This window comes from Rhincodon typus, chromosome 27 (genome assembly GCF_021869965.1).
Source record: "Rhincodon typus isolate 14 chromosome 27, sRhiTyp1.1, whole genome shotgun sequence".
Lineage (NCBI taxonomy): Eukaryota > Metazoa > Chordata > Chondrichthyes > Orectolobiformes > Rhincodontidae > Rhincodon > Rhincodon typus.
The window spans coordinates 5,158,497-5,181,076 of record NC_063358.1 but is presented as its reverse complement, the minus strand read 5'-3'; the positions used below and the strand labels follow the sequence as shown (position 1 = coordinate 5,181,076).

The 22,580-nt window shown below is 43.7% G+C and overlaps 1 protein-coding gene across 9 annotated transcripts in view; it reads right to left on the bottom strand.

Moving 5' to 3' along the window:
* The window catches only part of LOC109921159 (polycomb protein SCMH1-like), a 176,571-nt gene that overhangs the window by 3,577 nt on the left and 150,414 nt on the right, over window positions 1-22,580 (bottom strand). For 8 of the 9 annotated variants that reach the window (XM_048613229.1, XM_048613235.1, XM_048613232.1 and 5 more), the window contains 7 exons: window positions 10,206-10,456; window positions 9,393-9,522; window positions 8,059-8,259; window positions 7,032-7,220; window positions 6,225-6,356; window positions 5,901-6,101; window positions 1,940-2,085 (listed from right to left, as the gene is read on the bottom strand). In XM_048613229.1, the coding sequence (XP_048469186.1) occupies window positions 1,940-2,085; window positions 5,901-6,101; window positions 6,225-6,356; window positions 7,032-7,220; window positions 8,059-8,259; window positions 9,393-9,522; window positions 10,206-10,456 (1,250 nt within the window). The remainder of the gene's footprint in view (window positions 1-1,939; window positions 2,086-5,900; window positions 6,102-6,224; window positions 6,357-7,031; window positions 7,221-8,058; window positions 8,260-9,392; window positions 9,523-10,205; window positions 10,457-22,580) is intronic. The other variant, XM_048613234.1, reaches the window with a different exon arrangement.

The window sequence follows — 22,580 nt, the reverse complement described above, 5'->3', positions numbered from 1 at the left end:
AACTCACTGCCTGTAAGGGTGGTACAGACAAAAACCCTCAAAACATTGAAGTAATATTTCGATGTGCACTTGTGATGCCAAAGCATACAAGGCTATGGGCCAAGTGCTGGAAAAATGGGATTAGAATAGTTAGTGGGTGCTTTTGACCAGCACAGACTCAATGTCTTTTTCTGTGCTGTAGACTTTGATGACTCTTTGCTTTTGGTAGACTCTTTGAAAAAGGACGGCCATGAGCTAACAACATCACACATTTAACCGTGATCGGTCTCCATAGATGCTGCCAGACCTGCTGACTTTATCCAGCAACTTCTGTTTTTGTCTCTGATTTACAGCATCCGCATTTCTTTCCGTTTTTATCACACCATTTCTCCTCACTCACCTCTCAACACAGCAATTATTTCAAAGAATCATGAATCTGTGGAGTTCACTACACCAAAGTGCAATAGACACCAGGACATTGTGTACATTTAAGGAGGAGATAGATTCATCATTTTAATTAGTAATGGATTGAAGGGTTATGAGGAGCAAGCAGAAAGGTGAAGCTGACGCTAGGATGAGGAGATCAGCCACAATTGTCTTAAATGGAGTAAGCTCGAGGGGCTGAATGGCCTACTCCTAGTTTGTGTTCTTATTTATAACCAGCTTATCCCAGACAGAGCACAGCAAGGGTCATCTAGGATATTCCACAGTTTTAAATTTGATACTATTTTGCTACTTAAAGAACATGGATGAGGAATGCCAAGTAATTCTATAAAACAGGCTGGTCATAAACAAAGTTTCCAGGAGGGTTAAGCACACTTGGGTCCCATTTCCTGGAACACACCCAAAGAATCCAGTGATTTTTTTTATTCCTTCATGGGAAGTGGACTCCACTCACTGGACCTAACTTGGGTCCTTTTAGGCAGCACAGTGGCTCAGTGATTTGCACTGCTGCGTCACAGCACTAGGGACCCAGGTTCGATTCCAGTGTTGGGCGACTGTCTGTGTGGAGTTGGCATGTTTTACCCGTGTCTGTGTGGGCTTCTTCCAGGTGCTCTGGTTTCGTTCCACAGCCCAAAGATGGGCAGGTTAGGTGGACTGGCCACGCTAAATTGCCCATAGTGTCCAAGGATGTGCAGACTAGGTGGGTTAGCCATGGGAAATGAGCGGTTACAAGGATAGGGTTGGGGTCTGGGTGGGATGCTCTTAGGAGTGTTGGTGTGGATTCAATGGGCCAAATGGCCTCTTTTCGTACTGTAAGGATTCTATGAGAAAAAGACTTAAACAATCCTTTTCAAAAGGTAAGTGCCTTTAGCCATAATTCCCATGAAAAATTCACCTTCATTGTTCTCCGGGAAATACTAAACCTTTGGATTTTCCATTTATTGCAACATACAGACATTTATCTGATTGGGATCAAGCTCCTTTCATCAAGCTTGTTTAAAAAAGTGCAACTTGAGACAGATACACACTACCCTTTACTGATCTGATTACTAACTGATATGGTATTGATACAACAAAGCTCTTTGCTATAAATTGCTTGCCTCTCTAAACATGGAAACCGGGAAGAAGCAGGAAGGTTTGACAAAAAGCTTTAATCGGATTTCGTACTTTTTAATAAAAGAGAACCATAAATTAGGTAGGGAGGTAAAAATATAAATAAAAATGCACATCAAAATATCAGAATGGGCGGAAGGATGAAAGGTCTAGGGAGAATTGAAACATAACTTAAAAGACTTTTAATTAAAAATGCTATTTTGATAGTTATGGGTAACTTCAATAACAAAGACACTTCTGAAAATTGACTTGCTTTATTATTGCAATATTAGTGTTTGCTCAAGCATGATTTGGCTTGAGTTGAAAGCTTGCAGACCAGAGACGGTCAATTTCCTGAACCATACAACTGTTTAAGAGGCTCCCTTGTCCAGTGCCAAGAGCCAGTACAGCGCTGTATACATACATGCTTTCGGAACAGGTCTGCGTGAGGGCCCAGAGACTGTGGATCTGCATCACGAACAAACTGCATCACATCCTCTACAGTCCAGCTGGTTGGATCTCTGCTGATCAAACGAGGTGGATCCCGTGCTCCCATAAACCTGTCAGAACCTAGGAAACAACCACAAAATGACAAGCAACTGGGATTTGGAATTCCTCACCACCGTTCTGCAGAAAATGACACATTTTCAATGAAGAATCCCAATGCAACACAGTAGAAATGCTGCTGCACTTTTACTTCACTTCTATTGTATCTAGATAGAAATCAGCCCTTTGGAAAGGTGAACACAATGGCAAAGCACTTTCTGGAGCACATTCAGAGAATCTATTGCTTTGTGTTTTATTTCTTCATGGGATGTGGACTTTGCTGGCTGGACCAGTGTTTAATGCGAGTGGCTTGGAGGGGAACTTGTGTTCCTGCCTATTCCTGTAGCCCTGAGCAGAGATGATGTATCTTTGGAGACTTGGTCCCCAGGATACCCTTGGAGTCGGACCCAGGTAACCTTTAGGATTTGTTAGCTGTGTGTAAAAGGCGCATAAGCCCTGGAACCCTGTTTATGAAGGTTGCAAGAAATGTCAAACCTGTCAGAGACTTGTCGAATTTATCAAGAATGGTCGACATGTACTTTTATAAATGAGAATGCTTTTCTTTATAAAGTGTCACCTGTATTATAGAACTTTAAGTAATAGAATTTTATTTTTTCTCGTGCATGGGTACTTGTGGAAAAGCAGGAGAGTTGGCATGCAGGATGAAGAGGGAAAGGAAGGTGGATGGATGCAGGCATTAAAGTGGCATAGAGTGTTTGAGGAGCCGTGGGGTGTGGGTAGAGGGGAATAGGGAGACATGAGGCATAGGGACTAGAGGAACTGCCTATATTTTATTGTTTTATATGAATGTATAGATACAGTGCTGGAGACTAAAGGCAGGTTTTCACCGGGGACTGGAAACGTTAACTCTGCTTTCACTCTACAGAAAAATAAAAACCAAAAGAACTGCGGATGCTGTAAATCAGGAACAAAAACAAAGTTGCTGGAAAAGTTCAGCAGGTCTGGCAGCATCTGTGGAGGAGAAAACAGAGTTAACGTTTCGGGTTTGGTGACCCTTCGGTTCTGAGGAAGGGTCACCGGACCCAAAATGTTAACTCTGTTTTCTCCCCCACAGATGCTGCCAAACCTGCTGAGCTTTTCCAGCAACTTTGTTTTTGTTTCTCTCTACAGATACTGCTAACATTTCAAATACAATTTGAGCCTTTACGTTCTTCTTCGATTTTGAATTCAAAACTTGGACTCGAAACACTAACTCTGTTTTTCTCTCCCTGCAAATGCTGCTAGACCTGCCGAGCTTCTCCAGCAATTTCTGTTTCTCTTTCTGACTGTCTGCCTTGCACTGGAAGCCTCTTCAGCTCTTTCTGCCTGGAGCACCCAGTCCAATTTCCAATCCAGTCTCCAGCGCCCAGACAGAAAAATGGGTTGCATGGGTAGCCGTTTTCAAAAGTCATATTTGTGGAATTGGGCATTTTCCTGGCTGCCCAATGCAGCCCAGGAATAAAAATCAGGGCCATTGACTACATAAACAAGGAAGTAATGGTGAACCTTTATAAGCACAAATTTAGCCACAGCTGGAATTCTGTGTCTAGTTCTGGGAACCACACTTCAGGATGAATGTGAAGGTATTAGAGAGGGTCCAAAAAAGCTTCATGAGAATGACTCCAGAGCTGATGGAATTGGTCGATTAGAGAAGCTAGGATTTATCTCATTGGAGAAAGTGGATAGGAGATTTGATAGATGTATTAAGGATGGACCTGGACAGCTATATTGGGAACAATTGTTGGTAGAAATATGGGAAATCAGAGGACACCAATTGAAGGCAGAAAAACAATAGGTGACATTAGGAAAAGCCTCTTTTGTACAGCGAGTGGCCTGAATCTAGCCTGAGACTATAGTGGAGGCTGACAAAAGGGAGTAGGATAATTACCTTAAGTGAATAGAATTGTAAAGTCACTAGGAAAAGGCAATGGAATGGGACACACTGAGATGATCTTACAGTGAAATGGCACAGTTATTTCTACTTGAATCCATTCACAGGGTATATGCTTTACTGACCAGGTCAGCATTTCTTACCCATCACTAATTGCCCTTGAGTAGGCAGTGGAAAGCTGTCTTATTGTTGGGACAAATTCTTTTTTCCTTCTTTACTCATTAACGGGATGAGGACATCACTGGTTAGGCAGCATTTACTGTCCGTCCCTAATTGCCCAGAGGGCAGTTCAGAGTCAACCACATTGCTGTGGGTCTGGAGTCACATGTAGGCCAGACCAGGTAAGGATGGCAGTTTCCTTCCCTAAAGGACATTAGTGAACCAGGTGGGTTTTCCCAACAATCAACAATGGATTCATGGTCATCATTAGATTCTTAATTCCAGATATTTTATTGAATTCAAATTCCACTGTCTGCCATGGTGGGATTCGAACCTAGGTCCGCAGAATGTTATTGGCTCTCTGGATTAACAGTCCAGCGATAATACCACTAGGCCGTTGCCTCCCCAGTGACTTTACGATGGCCTCCATCTGTCTCATCAGACTAATTCCTCGCATGGCAGGACTGAAATACTGGTGCGGTTAGAAATACATTCACTGGAGTTTAGCAGAATGAGCAGGTATCTCATAGAAACCTATAAAATTATAACAGACTTAGACAGGGCAAATACAGGAAGATGTTCCCAATGACTGGGGAGTCCAGAACCAGGGGTCACAGTCTAAGGATACAGGGTTGGTCATTTAGGACTGAGATGAGGAGACATTTCCTCATCCACAAAGTAGTGAGCCTCTGGAATTTATTACCACAGAAAAAGGGTTGAGGCCAAAACATGGAGTTTTTTCAAGAAGGTGTTTGATATAGTTCTTAGGGGTCAAAGGATATAGGGAGAAAGAGGGAACAGGGTACTGAGTAGGGTGATCAGCTATGATCATATTGAATAGCCTACTCCTGTTCGTATTTTGTATGTTTCTATCTTCTGTAACCAATTTATGATGCCAAAGAAGAGTTCAGATATCTCAGAGGGTTGTACGGCTATTGGAGGTAACAGAGATTGGGAGGGAAGAGATGGGACATGGAGGGATTAAAATACAAGGAGGAAAGCTCTGTAATCATGGTTTGCCTAATCGGAAACCAGTGAGGCTGGGAATGGTGACTGAATAGGATTTGTTGAGAGTCAGGACACAGACACTACAGAGTTGGATGATGACAAGTTTCCTGTGTGTGGAATGGGTGAGACCAATCAGTAGGGCACTGCCACAGTCAAAACTCAGAGGCAACGACAAGCATGGGTATTTATCCTTACAAAGTAATTGTTGCTTAAATTGTCTGCATGAACCTTTTCCAGAACACAACTTTTAATAAGAAGTGAGGTGGCATGGTGGCTCAGTGTTTAGCACTGCTGCCTCATAGCATCAGGAACCCAGGTTCAATTCCTCAGGCGACTGTCTGTGTGGAGTTTGCACATTCTCCCCGTGTCTGGTGTGGGTTTCCTCTGGGTGCTCCGGTTTCCTCTCTCAGTCCAAGGATGTGCCGGCTAGGTGGATTGGCCATGGTAAACGCAGGGTTACAGGGATAAGGTAGGACGGGTGAGTCTGGGTGGGATGCTCTTCAGAGGGTCAGTGTGGACTCGATGGGCTGACTGGCCTGCTTCCACACTGGAGGGATTCTGTGATCTATGATAGCTTGATTAGAAGAGTTTCCAGATGTTCCTAGGATGAACCTATTCAGCCATTGAAACTCATCAATTCAATTCTATTACAAACATGCAGCTTTGCTACTGATTAGTTGAAGTACACTGATGTGGGAAACAGATGCACCAGCCTCCCAAAGGCTAAATTCAGAATGCAAGTACGGAAATGAGCCATGGGGAATTGTACAGAGTATCTTACCCCCAGAACTAAGCTGTCGCAAGGTTCCTGTATTACTTTGCGTTAGGCTCATTGAGTGATGCAGAGATCGATAGGCTCGGAAATCCCTGGAATTCCTACACGGAAGGCTGGACGAATTCACTGAATTAAGGGCAGAATCCATGGGATCTAGCCGGTGTTCCATGGGACCTGGGTGCACATCCTCCAATATAAAAGTTTCAGCTGGAAAATTGCATGAAAAATTACCTTCATGAAACCTCACACAATATTATTTATCAAGTTAAGCCAAAACAGTTTTCCAAAGAAAAACCATTGGCTACTCAGTAAAGTTGGTCAAGAACTCACCTTCTGAAGGATGTCGATCGGTTTTTGGTAGTTTGGGTGATAGAGGTGCACTGAACGGTGGGGAATCTTGTGTGTATCTTTTTGTCCCTCTTCCTGGGCCCTGAACAGCTGCCTCTGATGATTCGTTTTTGCCTGGTGAAAGATGAGCAGCTATTTACCAAAACTGTGCAATGCAGTTCCCTGGACCTTTCCTTTTCATGAGCTGGACTGCCCTACCACACAATCTCCCCAACCACGGCAAACGCAGCACATTTTCACCTCTCTTCAGTTCCAAAGAATTGGGCTCAGAGTGTTAGTTCTTTCCACAGATGGTGCCTGACCTCCTGAGTTTCTCCAGCACTTACTGCTTCGATTTCAGGTTTCCAGCATCCACAGAGTTTTGCTTTTATTAAGCTGGCTTTGTTGTGGCTTTTCTTCCATGAGATCTCACTCAATGAGAAGCCTCCTCTTCAGGAGGGAAGTCAACAAATTCACACCGCGTCTCCTGAGCCACATGCATCCCAACCCAGACTTGTAGCATTTCCTCTGTGGGCGCATAGTATGGAATTATGCAAAAGAAACAAGAAGGTTCCAAATTCGATCCCTGCATTTTCAAATGAACCAACCTTAATGCTGGAAACAATGACTGCTCATCTTTGCCTCTCTTCCAACATTTAATTTTGATCAAAAAGGATCTTGCAAAAATGTTTTTTTTGCCAAAATAAAAAGGCGTCACATTTCCAACACTTGCACAAATACGTTCAGGTAGAAACTCAAATCAAAAAGTGCTGGGGAAAGTCCTGAACGTATCATTTTTGCAGGTTGTACCTGGCATGAACCGGTCGCTTCCGTACTCCATTGTGTTGTGATTAGCTGCACTGATCTGACTGAAAGGCTGATTCCCAAAGAGGTTATCACACCGCAGACTGTGGCACAGCTTCTCCAGAAAGCGCAGGGCGTAGACAACACTGTTTACTGCTGGCAGGTTTAATGTGTGCTGTTCACAGTCAAATGTGGCTAAGGAAACAGAACAAAGCAAACAAAAAATAAAAGAGAGAAAGAAATTAAATTAAAAAGAATTCCCTAAATGAGGGAACATTGCAATGCATTGGTTAATAGTTCTTGTGGAAAAGGTACATTCTATTTATCAGCCTAGCGGTATTATCGCTAGACTATTAATCTAGAAACTCAGCTAATGTTCTGGGGACCTGGATTCAAATCCCGCCATTGCAGATGGTGGAATTCGAATTCAGTAAGGAAGCTGGATTTAAGAGTCTAAAGATGACCATAAAACCATTGTCGAGTGTCATAAAAACCCATCTGGTTCACTAATGTCCTTTAGGGAAGGAAATCTGCCTCCTTACCTTGTCTGGCCTTTGTGTGACTCCAGACCCACAGCAATGCGGTTGACTCTTTACTGCCTTCTGGGCAATTAGGGATGGGCAATAAATGGTAGCCTAGCCAAAGATGCCCATATCCCTTGGGTGAATTTAAAAAAAGTCAGGAATAACCACAGGTTTTCAACGTGTGTGGAAGAACTGTATGTTAATTTACTTATGGTTAGTTTGTTTTAAATATGGGGTCTTTGAGTTCCGTGCTAACAGTGCAAAATGAAAAAAATCTGAAATTAAATATCTTTCAAAATTCCAAACGCTGAGCTCTCGATTGATCACTTGTTATGTGATGACGTGCAAATCAATACTGATTACTCCAATGGACAGCACCTCACTACAATTCCATGAGAACTTGTCATTCCAGACTATTTTAGGGGAATTGAGTTGAATCTAGAGTCAAAACAGCAACGGCCAGAAACACAGCTTTCAATGGCAACACTAGGGGGTTGTCATGCACTTACCAGAGATCACCTCTCCACCATGGCCTTGTTTCAGGAAGGAGAACACCATTTTCTGGTTGTACGCACAATCTATGCAGGCTTGAACAGCCTGTTGCAGAACAACTGAAGCTCGAGCAGGTCCAAAGTGATCTGGAAGTTGCTGTACCTTTTTTCTGTCTAGGTGTGGTCCTGAATTGCCATTTTTGTTCAAGTAAACACAGACTGAACGTACACAAAACATGCAGAAGAATAGATCATTACATTCCATACCACGCAGAAGTCATAAGCAACCAATACTATACAAAGCTCACCACATTTCGGGCAAAATGGGTAAGCAGTACAGGAGAGGACCATCGCTGATAAGTGCTTTGTTAGCAATGTGCATCATCAAACCGCCCGAGCATACTTCGATTAACGAGGCCTCTTGGTGTGGTCATGCAAAATGTTTTGTCAGACCAAACAAGGATTTACCTGGAATTGCCTTACTTCAGAGTCAAAGAGCCATAGGGCACAGGACCTTTGGCCCTGTGAGTCTGCAGAGACCTATCTACACTAATCCCACCTTCCAGCACTGGGCCCATAGCCTTGAAAGTTATGACAATTCAAGTTCTCATCCCAGTTCTTTTTAAGGTCGTGAGGCTTCCTGCCTCAACTTCCCTCCCAGGTAGGGGATTACAGACTCCGACCATCCTCTGGGCAAAAGAACCTTTCCTCAAATCCCCTCTAAACATCCTGACCTTAACATTATGCTCCTTTCATTTAAGGGGAACAGCTGCTTTCTATCTACCCTGTCCATGCCCCTAATCATCTTATACATCTCTTATCAGGTCCCCCTCTCAGCCTTCTCTGCTCCAAAGAAATCAACCCAAGTTTATCCAACAGCTGAAATGCTCCATCCCAGGCAACATCCTGGTGAGTCTCCTCTGCGATGCAATCAATCCTTCCTGTAGGGCAGTGGTCAGAACTGCACACAGTACTCCAGCTGTGGCCTAAACAAAGTTTTGAACAGCTCCAATATGAGGGCTCTGTTTTCTTTAAATTAATAACGCCAATAGGTAAAACACCCATGTATCCAAATTGAGTATTTACGAGCAAAACCCATTATGGGCACCTCTCTGCTCTCGTAATCAATGTCACGTTGATATTTGTCTTGTATATCTTCATAACCACCCTATTACCTGTCCTGCCCACCTTCAGGGATCTGTGGAGAAGCAATTCAAGAGTGCTCTGTCCATCTGAGCTTCCTAGTGTAACTAGGTATTAATACTTTAGTAATCTTGAAGATTCAGGTTTAACCAACGGCACTGCCTACATTCAGAATCAGTTTGGCTTAACGCCCAAGGTGCTCAGCTTACCTGTTGGCGACTGCATAATGGCTGTGCTGGGGACAGTGGCTGCATCTTGAGGAACTGTACTCGTGTCTGGCTCTGGCGTACTCGAGGTAGGGGAGGTTGGCACAGGATTCTGTAGGGCACGGGGTTTCCGCTAACAGAAGAGAAAAACAATTTAGGGATCAAGCAAATTGGGCTGCTATAGAATTGCTTCGCTATCAGGACGAAAAAAAAGTTAGTAAACTTCAAACGGTTTAATAAAGTCTCTAGCAACCCTTAAAAGTGCTGGAATTATGCAATTTTAAAACGCACATATATTTAAATATATTGGACATTGTATGTAAGAAGATGCATTCAAAACGCATTTTAATGATTAAAGATTATGATTAGGAATTTCTCCCACACTTACAGACTGCAATTATCTGCCCAGATACCAGTTCCTATAATTTGTAACTGTAACAGAGATTCTTGGGTGACAATAGCACAGTGAAGTTAAATGTGTGTCTTTGTACTTGAAGAATGAACAATACCAATCAATATCAATCCTAAATGCCACAACCTACTCCATGAGGCTACTTAGCATTAGAAGTAGCTATGCCTGAGGCAGTGGTATGAAGGGAGAGGACAGCTTCATGGTTTAAAATAAAAACTATCAAATTAAGTATCTAGGAGCAAAGTACTGCAGATGCGGGAATCTGTAGTGATGGATGCATCCATGGATGCTGCCTGATCTGCTGCAATTTCCAGCATTTTTTGTCTTCAAATGAAATAACTGTTGCATTCAGAATGGAAACATTGAGTGGCAGGCCAGCTGTCACTCTGAAAATGAGCTGCTACCTTGCTCCCAGGCTTTGGGCCTCTCTTCTTTGGGATTTTTAATGGTTCCACTGGTTTGGTGAGCGAGGGGACAGGGTGCTGCATTTCGGGTTTGTGCACACAGGGTGGCTGGACCATGCGGCTTTTCTTCCTCCTCGGCTTGCGGCCCCGCTGAACGGTAAGTCGCTCTGAAATGACGTCCACCGACGTCTGCATGCTCTGCTTCTCTGAATTCACCTCTGACGGCGCGGATAGATTCTTCGAGATGACCACTGTAGAAACAAAACAATCGACTGAAGTTCAATTATCACTCAATTAGCTGCCAGCTGTCACGGTGAGATCTCACCCATTTTATGGTGCATGACAGGACCATCCTTAAAGGACATGGATCCAGGCTCCCTCTGCAAATCACGTGAAAGGATTCTGGATTAGCAAAGTAAAGCAACTGCACAAAACGTCACTTTCACTCTGCGGTTATCGTACTTTTACGTACTGGTCCCAAAGTGCAGCAGCACGGTGGCTCAATGGTTAGCACTGCTGCCTCACAGCGCCAGGGACCCCGGTTTGTTTCCAACGTCGGGTGACTGTCTGTGTGGGGTTTGCTCATTCTCCCTGTGTCTGTGTGGGTTTCCTCCCACAGTCCAAAGATGGGCAGGTTAGGGTGGATTGGCCATGCTAAATTGCCCATAGTGTTCAGGGATGTGTAGATTTGGTGGGTTATAGGGGGATGGATCTGGGTGAGATGTTCTGAGGGTCAGTGGGGACTTGTTGGGCCAAAGGGCCTGTTTCCACACTGTAGGGATTCTATGAGTTCAAAGCAATAATAATTTCATCAAAAATTCAGTTTTCAGGGTTTAAGCATTTTCTTTGGTGACAGTATTAAGGGATAGGGAACAAAGGAGGCCAAATGGATCAGGTTTGATTCACTGAGTGATAGAGTTGGCTTGAGGAGCGAAGGATGTTTCCCTGTTCTGTGTCTTGCCAAACGACAGGTAAAGAAGGGGCTCCTGCCCAAAGTTTATCGATTCCAATTTAATCACCTCGGCCACTGTATGGTTAAGACAGCAAATGCAGTCATGGAATCAGAGAATCCCTACAGTGCAAAAGCAGACTATTTGGCCCATCAATTCCACACCACCTCTGCAAGGAGCATCCCATCCAGACCCACCACAGCCCAAACTCATCCCCGTAATCCTGCATTTCACATGGTTACACAACCCTGGACACTGTGGGCAATTTCCCACGGCCAATCCAACCAACCTGCACATCTTTGGACTGTGGGAGGAAGCTGGAGCACCTGGAGGAAACCCACGCAGACACAGGGAAAATGTGCAAACTCCACACAGACAGTTGCCCGAACGTGGAATCAATCCAGAGTATACCTGGCACTGTGGGGCAGCAGTGCTAACCTCTGAGCCACCGTGCCCCTCTGGAAATATTGGAGGGAAGACATCAAGAGGCTGAGTTGCCTGCTCTCATTCCTAGTTCTCATACTTTGATGTTCTAAAAGGCCACCATTAACAAGGAGATCCAAGATGGGATCAGCTCAGCTTCCTACAGTCACAGCAGTCAGTGTTTTTGACAGAAAAGACCTTCGTAAGTCAAAAGAAGTCACACTGTGATGAACAGATGCCCCACACTATACTGCAACAAGACGTGGACTGTATATTAGTGATTTGGAAGGGCATTAGAGAAATTCCATGAGCAATGCCTCTGCCATATTCTCTAGACTTAATGAGAGGGCTGTTGAACAAAAGCTGGTGTCTTTGTTGAAGCTAGCTCCATAAACATTCAGGCCAAACTGCAAAATCCACTTTGATAGCCTAAATGCTGCGTTCTGAAGGCCAAAAAAAAAATCTCTCCCCGTCAGATCCTGTTTTCCCGACTCTGAAATGACCTGTGTTCTGGGAAAGGGCAAAGAAAACACTTCAAAGGTACAATAAAGCCCTCCTTAATGCACTGCAGCATTGACATTAATGATTGGGAGCAGGTCACTGGCTCATTGTTCGAAACAGCAGCGACTTGTATGGCCAGCTGCATCAGGTTTTAAGTCACGGCATTTTAATGATGAGGCAGATCAATAGGGGAAAAGAAACGAAAAGGAATCAAATTCTGCGCTCCAGATCCCCCTAAATCCTGGGACATTCTGCCCCTTTGTGTTCGAAGATATACAGGTCAGAACTAGCACCTGAAAAGACATGGCAGGAACTCGTCCCTGAGTAAACAGCGTCCTTAAATTGAGGGACAGTTGATAACTTCTGTAGTATTCTCCTACATTCACATTAATGCAGCAAAGTATTTGAGGCAACGAGAGATGTTAAATTCACCTTTCAATAAGTAAGTAAAAAGGATACTTTCTCATTGCAGAGAAGTGGCTGAAAGTTAATGTGATCATTCAACACTAATCTAAAACTGGGGCTCCTGTGGCACAGTCACAATGTCCCTGTCTCTAGGCATAGGGACCCAGGTTCAAGTCCCATCTCCTCTCAAGGTATATCAAAACATACCCAAACAGGCTGATGTAAAAAAAAATCTACTTACCTAAAACTTCTCTCCCACATCTCAAAGCAGATGACAGTATGATCCATTATTTATGAAATCGATTTAATTCCTGGCTGCATCAAATAACGACTGCGCAATTAAATGAGTTAGTTTTATGTTCATTACAAACAGCATGAACAATGCCAACACAGCCACCCCTATCTTGCTTCAAGTTACCAAGACAACAGCAAAATTCTGCTGGAAACATCATGAAACGGAGTTTGTGCACGAGAAATTTCATTGTCAGACTACATTGTGTCTCTGTCATTTAATTAATTCCCAAAGGTACTAATGGCAGCAAAGCAGAAAAAAATATAAAGATTGTCCTGTAACACAATTGTTGCAGTGAAATAATAAAATGTACTGGATCAAAGGCTTAGGTAGAACCCTTTGAGCAGTATAATTAAGTGTCTGGATTTGCACAGATTGGTACTGCAACTTAAAATCAGTAGCTTAAATCTGCCACAGTCCAGAAGAATTATAATCATCTTTACACATATGTCAGCCTTTTGCCTGACCCTTTGGTAGGATTTCTCATTAATTAATGGCCTTTTTTTTCCTTTATTCATTCAGAGGATGAGGGCATCAATGACTAGGCAGCATTTATTGCCCATCCCTAATTACCCAGAGGGCAGCTAACCACATTGCTATGGGTCTGCAGTCACATGTAGGCCAGACCAGGTAAGGCTGACAGTTTCCTTCCCTAAAGGATGGGTTTTTCCCCTTGACAATCAGCAATGGATTCATAGTCATCCTTAATTCCAGATATTTATAGAATTCAAATTCCACCAGCTGTTGTGGCAGGATTTGAACCTGGGTCCCCAGAATATTATCTGGGTCTCTGGCTTAACAGTCTAGTGATAATACCACAAGGCTACCACCTCCCTCACTCCAGTGTCATTGGTACAGTGTTCACCAGTAGTGGGGCAGGAGCTTGCTCTGGGGAAAACTCAAACAGCAAACAGGGTGTGGTCCCTTGGAGAAGAGGTGGAGGTCAGAATCCTCATTCTAAGTCACCATGCTGTGCCTGACAGAGAGACACAGCATCGCTGGTATTGCCTCTGCTAGTCTCTACAAACATACAAACAACAAGAGGGGAGGCGATGGCCTTGTAGCATTATCCCTATTAATCCAGAGACCCAAGTAATGCTTTGGGGACACAGGTTTGAATGCTGTGTTCATCCAACTCTACACCTTTTTATCTCAGGTTTGAATCCTTCTGTGGCAGATGGCGGAATACGAATTCAATAAAAATCTGGAATCAAGAGTCTAATGATGACCATGAATCAATTGTCAGAAAATCCCATCCAGTTCACTAATGTCCTTTAGGGAAGGAAACTGCCATCCTTACCTGGTCTGGCCTACATGTGACCCCAGAACCACAGCAATGTGGTTGCCGCTTAACTGCCCAGAAGGATGGGCAATGAATGTTGGCCTAGCCAGTCATCATTTGTCCCATGAATAAATTTTAAAAAAGGGGCCGCTTGGCCCTTCTAGGTCTGATCTGTCATTCAATAAAATGATGGCCAACCTAATTTTAACCGCAATTTTACATTCCTGCATTCCTTCAACAGTCTTTCAACCCCTTGGTAATTAAGAAAGCATCTACCTATTCTTCTGCCTTCTCTCCCTCCACCTTGACTACATCCAATCCACCTCCTCCCACTATTGTTCACCTGTGGCCTGGGGATTCTTGGTGAACCTGGACACAGGGAGGCTGCATTGCTGTAGCATCCATGACCTGGTGTCACTGCACTGCAAGAGAAAACGGCAATGGGCGGGGCGCGTAGGGGGAGCTGGATCTTCACTCTTGAGGTCCTTGATCCTGAGAGGACCTACTGCTGTCTGGTTAAATGTTTAACCAGCTGTTAACATACCAGGATTTCCAGAATAAGGGTGGCATGGGGACCCTCAGCAGTTCTCCAGCCACGTGGTTTGACCCCTGCTGTCTCTGTCAAATTCCATCCAGATCAGGTAAGGAAATTTAAAGTTAATAAAGAGAATTATACATTTAGCAACATGCCCTGGTCGAAGGGCATTACCTTGTACATTTTATACTGCTCTGCGACAGTGCCTCCCTAACCCTTTCCCGCTGTGACTCCATCCCTCAAGACTGGTAGACTGTCCTGAGCCTTCAGTGAGAACTGGGGAGTGCTGAGAGCTGGGGCCTGTTAGAGAGTGGCACGAGAGCTATCATAACTTGGGCAGAGCTCCATGGCAACTATTGATGCCTCAGAGCCTGCGACCCCAGGATTCCAGCTCTGCAACCTCACTTGGGGTCCCGACCTCTGTTTTGGAAAACTCTGCTCTACAGGGTTCCTCTGATCTGCCCACGGCCAGCACAGCAGCTACATTCACTTTCCACTGGTTTTTATGTTCCACACTGCAGGGAACTTAGACACAAACCCCTCAACTAGGTCAGCGCAGAAACTGGTTTAAATAAGATAGAGGAAATTCTGGGCCTAGGAATGTAAAGATATTCGAAGCAAGCTTTGCATAATTCCAAGGAACATTAATTCCCTCATTCACTAATTCTCAAGCTCACTACAGCCTCGATGCTAAGATTCCCAGACATTCGGGGCATTATTTTCTATGCAAAGCATTACATTTGGAAGTGTTTGGCAACGATACCGTTCTTGTGCATTTGTCCTTTATGAATGTTGGTAATGAGTCCAAAGTCTACGAAACAGAATAAATCTCTGATCCAATTACGAAAACAGGCAAACACAAAAAAGCAGGCCTTATCCTTGCTGTGAGATACTCTCATCTACAGAAGCATGACTTCACAATCAGTCAAAATGATGCACGCTTCACATTCATAAAAGATATAACATGCCGTCAGTCTTGGCTAGAAATGTTCACATTAAAAATCACTGGGCCAAATACCGGCAGCTCCAAATAAAACCACATTCACATTAATAAGGAAAGAACATACCAGCAAAATGCTCTGCTCCTTCATGTGTAAATCTTCAGGGAGTTTGGTGGGGGGGAAGACAGGGGCAACGCTTTGATGCACGGACCCTTCAGCTTGCACGTTGCTGTCAATGTTTCAAAACAACCATTTTCATGGCAATTCTCCTCTAGTACTCATAACAAACTTCTCCCTGTAATGGGCTCGAGGCACAGACACTGTAATAGCTGTTTATATACAGGCGGTATGTAGGAAAATGCTTGCTGGTACATTCCAGAGAGATTTATGTATATACACTACAACTAACAGGTTGGCCCTCTTCTAAGTGCCAAAACCTGCAGGGGTAAGAAAAAAAGTCCTTCATTAAAAACAGCAAAAGGGCTTGAATAGAAGGGATCAGAACTGAACACCAAGTTACCAAAAGAAGGAAAGCAAATCCAGAGTGTTTATGCCACAATGGTCCCTCTTTTCTTGCGATTTAACAAACAGAAGTTCATGAACTTTTCTGAATACATTTGAGAGAGAGTGCAAAAGGTAAATCTGTGCCAAGTCAGTGCTTCTCATCAGGATTACAATGTAAACACACAGCAAATTAACTGACATGATGATTAAAACCGACTGGCAAGTTCAGATATCAACCACAAATAACCAATCTAATTTGTTCCGTAGCGACATACAGCAGCCCTGGCCATCACAACACCAGCAACATTCTTCAAATAAAAGGTTACTGTACGGGATAACTTCAGCAAAGGCTGTGAGAATCCCCAACATTACCATGTCAACAATAGTGTTTGTACCAACGAAACTTTTAAAAATCTACAAATGTGCGTGCATCACTCCATGACTGAGGGTGAAGCACTATCCACCGAGACTATTCTGAACAGGAAAAATTAGCAAGGCAGTGGGGAAAAGGCAGAAATGTAGCATCAGATGACCAGCCTCTTCAGAAGGTCAGTACAGAGAAGTTGGGCTGAATTGGCTTTCTTCCGCGCTGTAAACATTTTGTGTGTTGAGAGGAAAAGCTACCTGCAGAGGTCAGGAAGCTTTTGAACGGTGGGTACAAATTTTAGATTGTACACAAAATTATAAGTGGACAGTTGAAAAGATCACTCGCTTCTGCAAACAGAGGATTGCTGGGACACAAACTATCCAACGAGAAAGTGACAGAAGCAGAACCCAGAGGAACTTTTAACAAGAAAAGGGAAAACTTACATTTATGTTGCATTTTTCACAACCTTGGGATGTCTCGTGTGTTACAGTCAACTGTGCAATTTTGAATGAAATAATTTTTGCAATAACAGCCCATGCTCTTTGGGGGGCAGGGAAGGGGTACGTTGCTGGCTGGGCCAGCCTTTATTGTCCATCCCCATGATCCAAAAGTGATAGTGGGCTGCGTTTAAAGCCTTTGCAGTTCTTGGGGTACAGGTACAGGTACAGGCAGACTGATGTTAGAGGGGGACCCAGCGACAGTAAAGGAATGGTGATACATTTCCAAGTCAGAATGGGGAGTGGCTTACAGAGGAACTTGAAATGGTGATGTTCCTATGTAACCGAAGCCCTTTTCCTTCTAGATGGAAAAGACTGTAGCTTTGGAAGGTGCTGTTGAAAAAGCCTTGATGATTTTACTGCAGTACATCTTGTACTGTTGCTACTGTGAGTTGGTGGTGGTTTAGTGCATGTTTAAAATGATGGATGTGGTGCCAATCAAGCGGGCTCCTTGGACCTGGATGGTGTCAAGCTTCTTGAGTGTTGTTGGGGCTGCACCCATCCAGGCAAGTGGGGAGTATTCCATCACACTCCTAACTTGTGCCTTGTAGATGGTGGACAGGCTTTGGGAAGTCGGGAGGTGAATTACTTGCTGCAAGATTCTTACCCTCTGACCTGCTCTCGTATTTATATGGCCAGTCCAGTTTAGTTCCTAGTTAATGGCGACCCTTATGATGTTTAATGTGGGGAGAAATCAGTGATGGTTATACCATTGAATGTCAAGGAGTGACAACTAGATTCTTTATTATTGGCCATGGTCATTGCCTGGTATTTGTGTGGCATGGAAGTTAATTGCCACTTGTCAGGCAAGAATTTGATATTGCCTGGGTATTGCTGCATTTGCTGGACAAAACTTTGGTTTGGCCATACCGGAGTACTGTGTGGGGCTCTGGTCTCCATACTACAGGAAGAATACCACTCCACTGGAGTGAGTGTAGAGGAGATTCACCTGGATATTACCTAGGTTGGAGCAGTTTAGCTGTGAGAAGAGGCTGGATGGGCCCAGGTTGCTTTGTTACAGCAGAGAAGACTAAGGGGAGGACCTGACTGAGATGTACCAGATTGTGGGAGACATGGATAAGTTGGATAGGAGACAGCCATTCCTGGGGGAAGCATGGTTTTGGGTGAAGGAGAGAAGGTTTGGAGGGGATTTGGGAAGGATTTTGTTTTCACTCGGAGTGTGATGGGAGTCTGGAATCCATTGCCTGGAGAGCGGGGGAGGTGTGAGATCTCACAGCCTTTCAGGGGTATGTAGACAGGCACTTGGGGTGTCATAACATTCAGGGCTGTGGGCCTAGTGCTGGAAACTAGTGTAGATAGGTTGGGGCAGATTTGATTAATCAAAGGGCCTCTTCTGTGCTAGATAACTAAATACAACATAGTGGCCTACATTTGAGAGTCAACTGTATTGTTGTGGGTCTAAGGTCACTTTGTAGGCCAGACCCAGTAAAGATGGCAGATGGCCTTCCCTCAAGGACATGAATGAACAAATCGGGTTTTTGCAACAATGGCTTCTTGATCGCCATTACTATGGCTAGCTTTTAACTCCCGATTATCTTTCTGAAATCAAAGAATTGAAATTCTCCCAGCTACTATAGTGGGATGTGAACCCATGTCCAATATCACTACGTCAACGCATAGAAAGAGCCCGCAAACTGCAAAGTGGCCAGATAAACTGCTGGGTGAGGGATAAGTATCAACCGGGACTCTGTAAGAGAACCCCTCTGTTCATCTTTGACCTAATGCCATGAGATGTCTGCACCAATTCATGATAGCAGTTTCATTTAAAAGACAACACTCCTTAAACCTTATTAATTTAAGGCCCTTGTGGTTGGTTCACTTGCCGAGCTGGTTCATTGTTCCGCAGACGTTTCATTACCCTGCTGGGTAATATCATCAGTTCAGCCTCCGATGAAGCGCTGTTGTGTTTTCCCGCCTGTTATTTAAACTCTGGGGTCCGTTGTGCTGGATTACCTCACTTCCGGTTTCCCTTCGCAGTGGAGTGCATATGGGGTGGGTTTGTATTTCACACTGCGTGGTAATACCTGGTTCCTGTGGCATCCATGTGGGAAGTAGAGTTGTTCGCGGGTAGCGCTCTGTCGTTTGGCATTGTTCTGCCATTTTCGTTATTCCCCATTTAGTGGAATAACTGATCAGTGGACTGCCTTTATCACATCAAAGAAATTAAGTGGTTTCTTCAGTCTTTCTAACCAGTGCCTCCCAGGTAAAAGAAAAAAGCTTGTTTTTGGTGAAGTTTCCTTTGAAATCTATAGTACTGAATGGTCACCAATGTGAAGATGAGGGTTCAAAATATTAAAGGTAGCTGGCTGATTGACTGTCCCTATCAATGAGGCCAACCTCACTGGTTGTTACTTGTGCTTCAATTGAGCATTCTCTCAATGTTGAATCAGAAGGTTTTGGGTTCTCCTCCTACCAGGGTGCCACCCAGGTTGATAGGGTTGTTAAGAAGGCGTACGGTGTGTTAGGTTTTATTGGTAGAGGGACTGAGTTTCGGAGCCATGAGGTCATGTTGCAGCTGTACAAAACTCTGGTGCGGCCGCACTTGGAGTATTGCGTACAGTTCTGGTCACCGCATTATAGGAAGGACGTGGAAGCATTGGAAAGGGTGCAGAGGAGGTTTACCAGGATGTTGCCTGGTATGGAGGGAAGGTCTTATGAGGAAAGGCTGAGGGACTTGAGGCTGTTTTCGTTAGAGAGAAGAAGGTTAAGAGGTGACTTAATAGAGACATACAAGATGATCACAGGATTAGACAGAGTGGACAGTGGGAGCCTTTTTCCTCGGATGGTGATGGCTAGCACGAGGGGACATAGCTTTAAATTGAGGGGTGATAGATATAGGACAGATGTCAGAGGTAGGTTCTTTACTCAGAGAGTAGTAAGGGCGTGGAATGCCCTGCCTGCAAAAGTAGTAGACTTGCCAACTTTAAGGGCATTTAAATGGTCATGGGATAAACATATGGATGATAATGGAATAGTTTAGGTTAGATGGGCTTCAGATTGGTTTCACAGGTCGGCGCAACATCAAGGGCCGAAGGGCCTGTACTGCGCTGTAATGTTCTATGTTCTATGTTCTATACCAAGGATTGGAGTACAGACATCAAGGCTACATTCCATGCAGTGCTGAGCAAATGCTGTACTGTCAGGGTTGCTGTCTTTTGAATGAGATGCTAACCCAATGCATGAAAAATTAATGCAAAACCCCTTCAGATGGATGCAAAAGTTCCTATGGGCAAAGAGCAGGGTAATTATCCATGGTGCCCTGGTCAACACTTAACCCTCCATCAATATCATAAAGCAGAGTATCTGTGCATTATCACATTGCTATCTGTGTGAGTTTGCTGTGAGCAAATTGGCTGTCTCATTTGTAAGTTACAATAGTGTGTAGACTTTTAAAAAAAAGCATTTCACTGTCTATAACATATTTTGCAATGTCTGATGGTTGCTATATAAATACAGGGCGTTTTTATCCCCACTCTGTGCGGAAATGCTTTCCTTGCTGTATCACCATTACCTGCCAGTCTTCCACATTCCTGGGACAGCTAGTGGGGTAGGGCTCAATCTAGAGAGCTCTATAGTGACTTGCACAAGTAGCCACGCTTCATATGTGGGTTAGAGTGTCGCCTTGACCACGAGAGGAATCACAGTCCAGTCCTTTAGCTTTACCTCACGTTGGCACGTCTGTGCCACCCACTAATGCTGGCTGAAAGCAGTCAGGAAGATGATTGCTAATGAGTTGTCCCTCACTAAGTCATGGATACTAAAGTCAACTCTAATCCTCTGGTGAAACCAATTCCTATTGGTGAACATGACATTCTGGTCCCTAATATAGTATGAGCAGAAAACGCATTCTACCCATTCAGCAGACAGGGAGCTCTCGATCTAACTTCTTGGAATATTGAGGTACTCATTACCCAGACAAAATGGTTAGATACCAATTCAAATTTTCCTGTTGGCCAATGAAAATTCAATCGATACAGTGATTTGCTAACCTAGCTTGCTGAATGTTGGATGAAATTGATATCAAATAACCATTGTCTAAAAGTTGTAGCAAGTTCTGTTTCTCACTTATTCAGTAAATTTAACTGTAGCTCTTATGGCCCAGTTAAGAAAATTGTTTCACGTCAAACAAGAGATTGCTGTTTGCAATACATTACAATCCCAGTATAAGAAAGGCTTCAGGTTCAAATCACTGCTAAATTTTCATCCCTCTCCCTGCCCATCCCTCACCTTTTACCTCCTTGACTTGATGGGACTGATTTCTTTTCCCCCAGGAGTACAGCTCCCTGGCTACCTGTGATACATCAACCTAAGACCATTATGTACGTTTGTACCTCAATGTGTCTTGTCCAGGGGGATATTAGCACTGAATCCAATTCTGATGACACACACATGTGAACATATGAGTGAAATAAATGAACAATGAGAGATGGGTAAAGACTCTCTAATTTATCCAGCTTGTGCCATCGAATTTCAGATCACTATCTATTGTATGGATATAATCGATCCAACTCATCCACACTGATCAAGTTTCCCAAACTAAACTAGTCCCATTTGCCTACATTTGGTCCATCTACCACTTCTTCCAGCAATACATTCCACATACGAACCACTGTGTGTGTGGAAAAGTTGCCCCTCAGGTCCCTTTTAAATCTTTCTCCTCTCACCTTAAAAATATGCCATCTAATTTTGAACTCCACTACCCTAGGGAAAAGACCTTGCAGGAGAAAATACCTTTCAGATTCACCAAGTTGGTTGAAACTAGTCCAGGATATCAGTCTGCCCGAGTATTCGCTTGAGTATCCACTTCCAATGGGACTGCTTGATATTCATCGGGAGGGTTAGCCATGGCTGATCATTGCTCCCAACCTCAGGAGCACTAAGCCTAATGTGTCATACCTCCCAAATCCAGCTTGGCTGAATTTAACACAGAAAAGAGATCAACCTCAGCAGCTTCAGTGACCGTATTCTGATCTACGCACTAAATGATCGAGGAAATTGGAATGCTTCATTAAACACAAGTCATGTACTCCTTTCAGATCAGTATCAAGAGCTGCGATAGATGCTGATTCTGCACATACTAGAACAGCAGTACGCTGAAACTGACAAGTCAGTTCAAGTACTTCCTTTTAGTCTATAATGTTTGCTTCATAAAAATCAAAAAAAAAATTGGCAGTTACACATAGGCTATGTATTTTGGTCAGAAATATCTCCAGCCAGGGAAGTGGATTTGATGCAAAAGACAGTGAGGGAAAGAGTGGGTGAGACTTGAGAGAAAAAAAAAAGAAATGCAAAGAGATTGTGTTTTGAATTTCTTGCGTTTTACGTCCCCTCTGACAGAGAATGATGGCTCTCATTTAATAATCGCTTGCCATCATCCTGCACAAATGTTTCACTTGTGTCAAAATGGAGTCATAACCTTTTGGTATTGAAAGAGCAATATTTCAGTCTCAAATGCTAAGAACTTCACCTATCAAATCATTTTGCAGCATACATACAGTGTATCAACCATGTTCCTCACACCCCTCTGCTCTATCGAAAAGCAGCAGTCTCAAAATTCAAGAGAAACCTGTTGGCTTACAATTGTTTCTTTTTAAAAAGCGGTCTCCATGTGGACACTATTGACGTCAGCTTGAATTTTTGAGTAGGCTTCACAACAA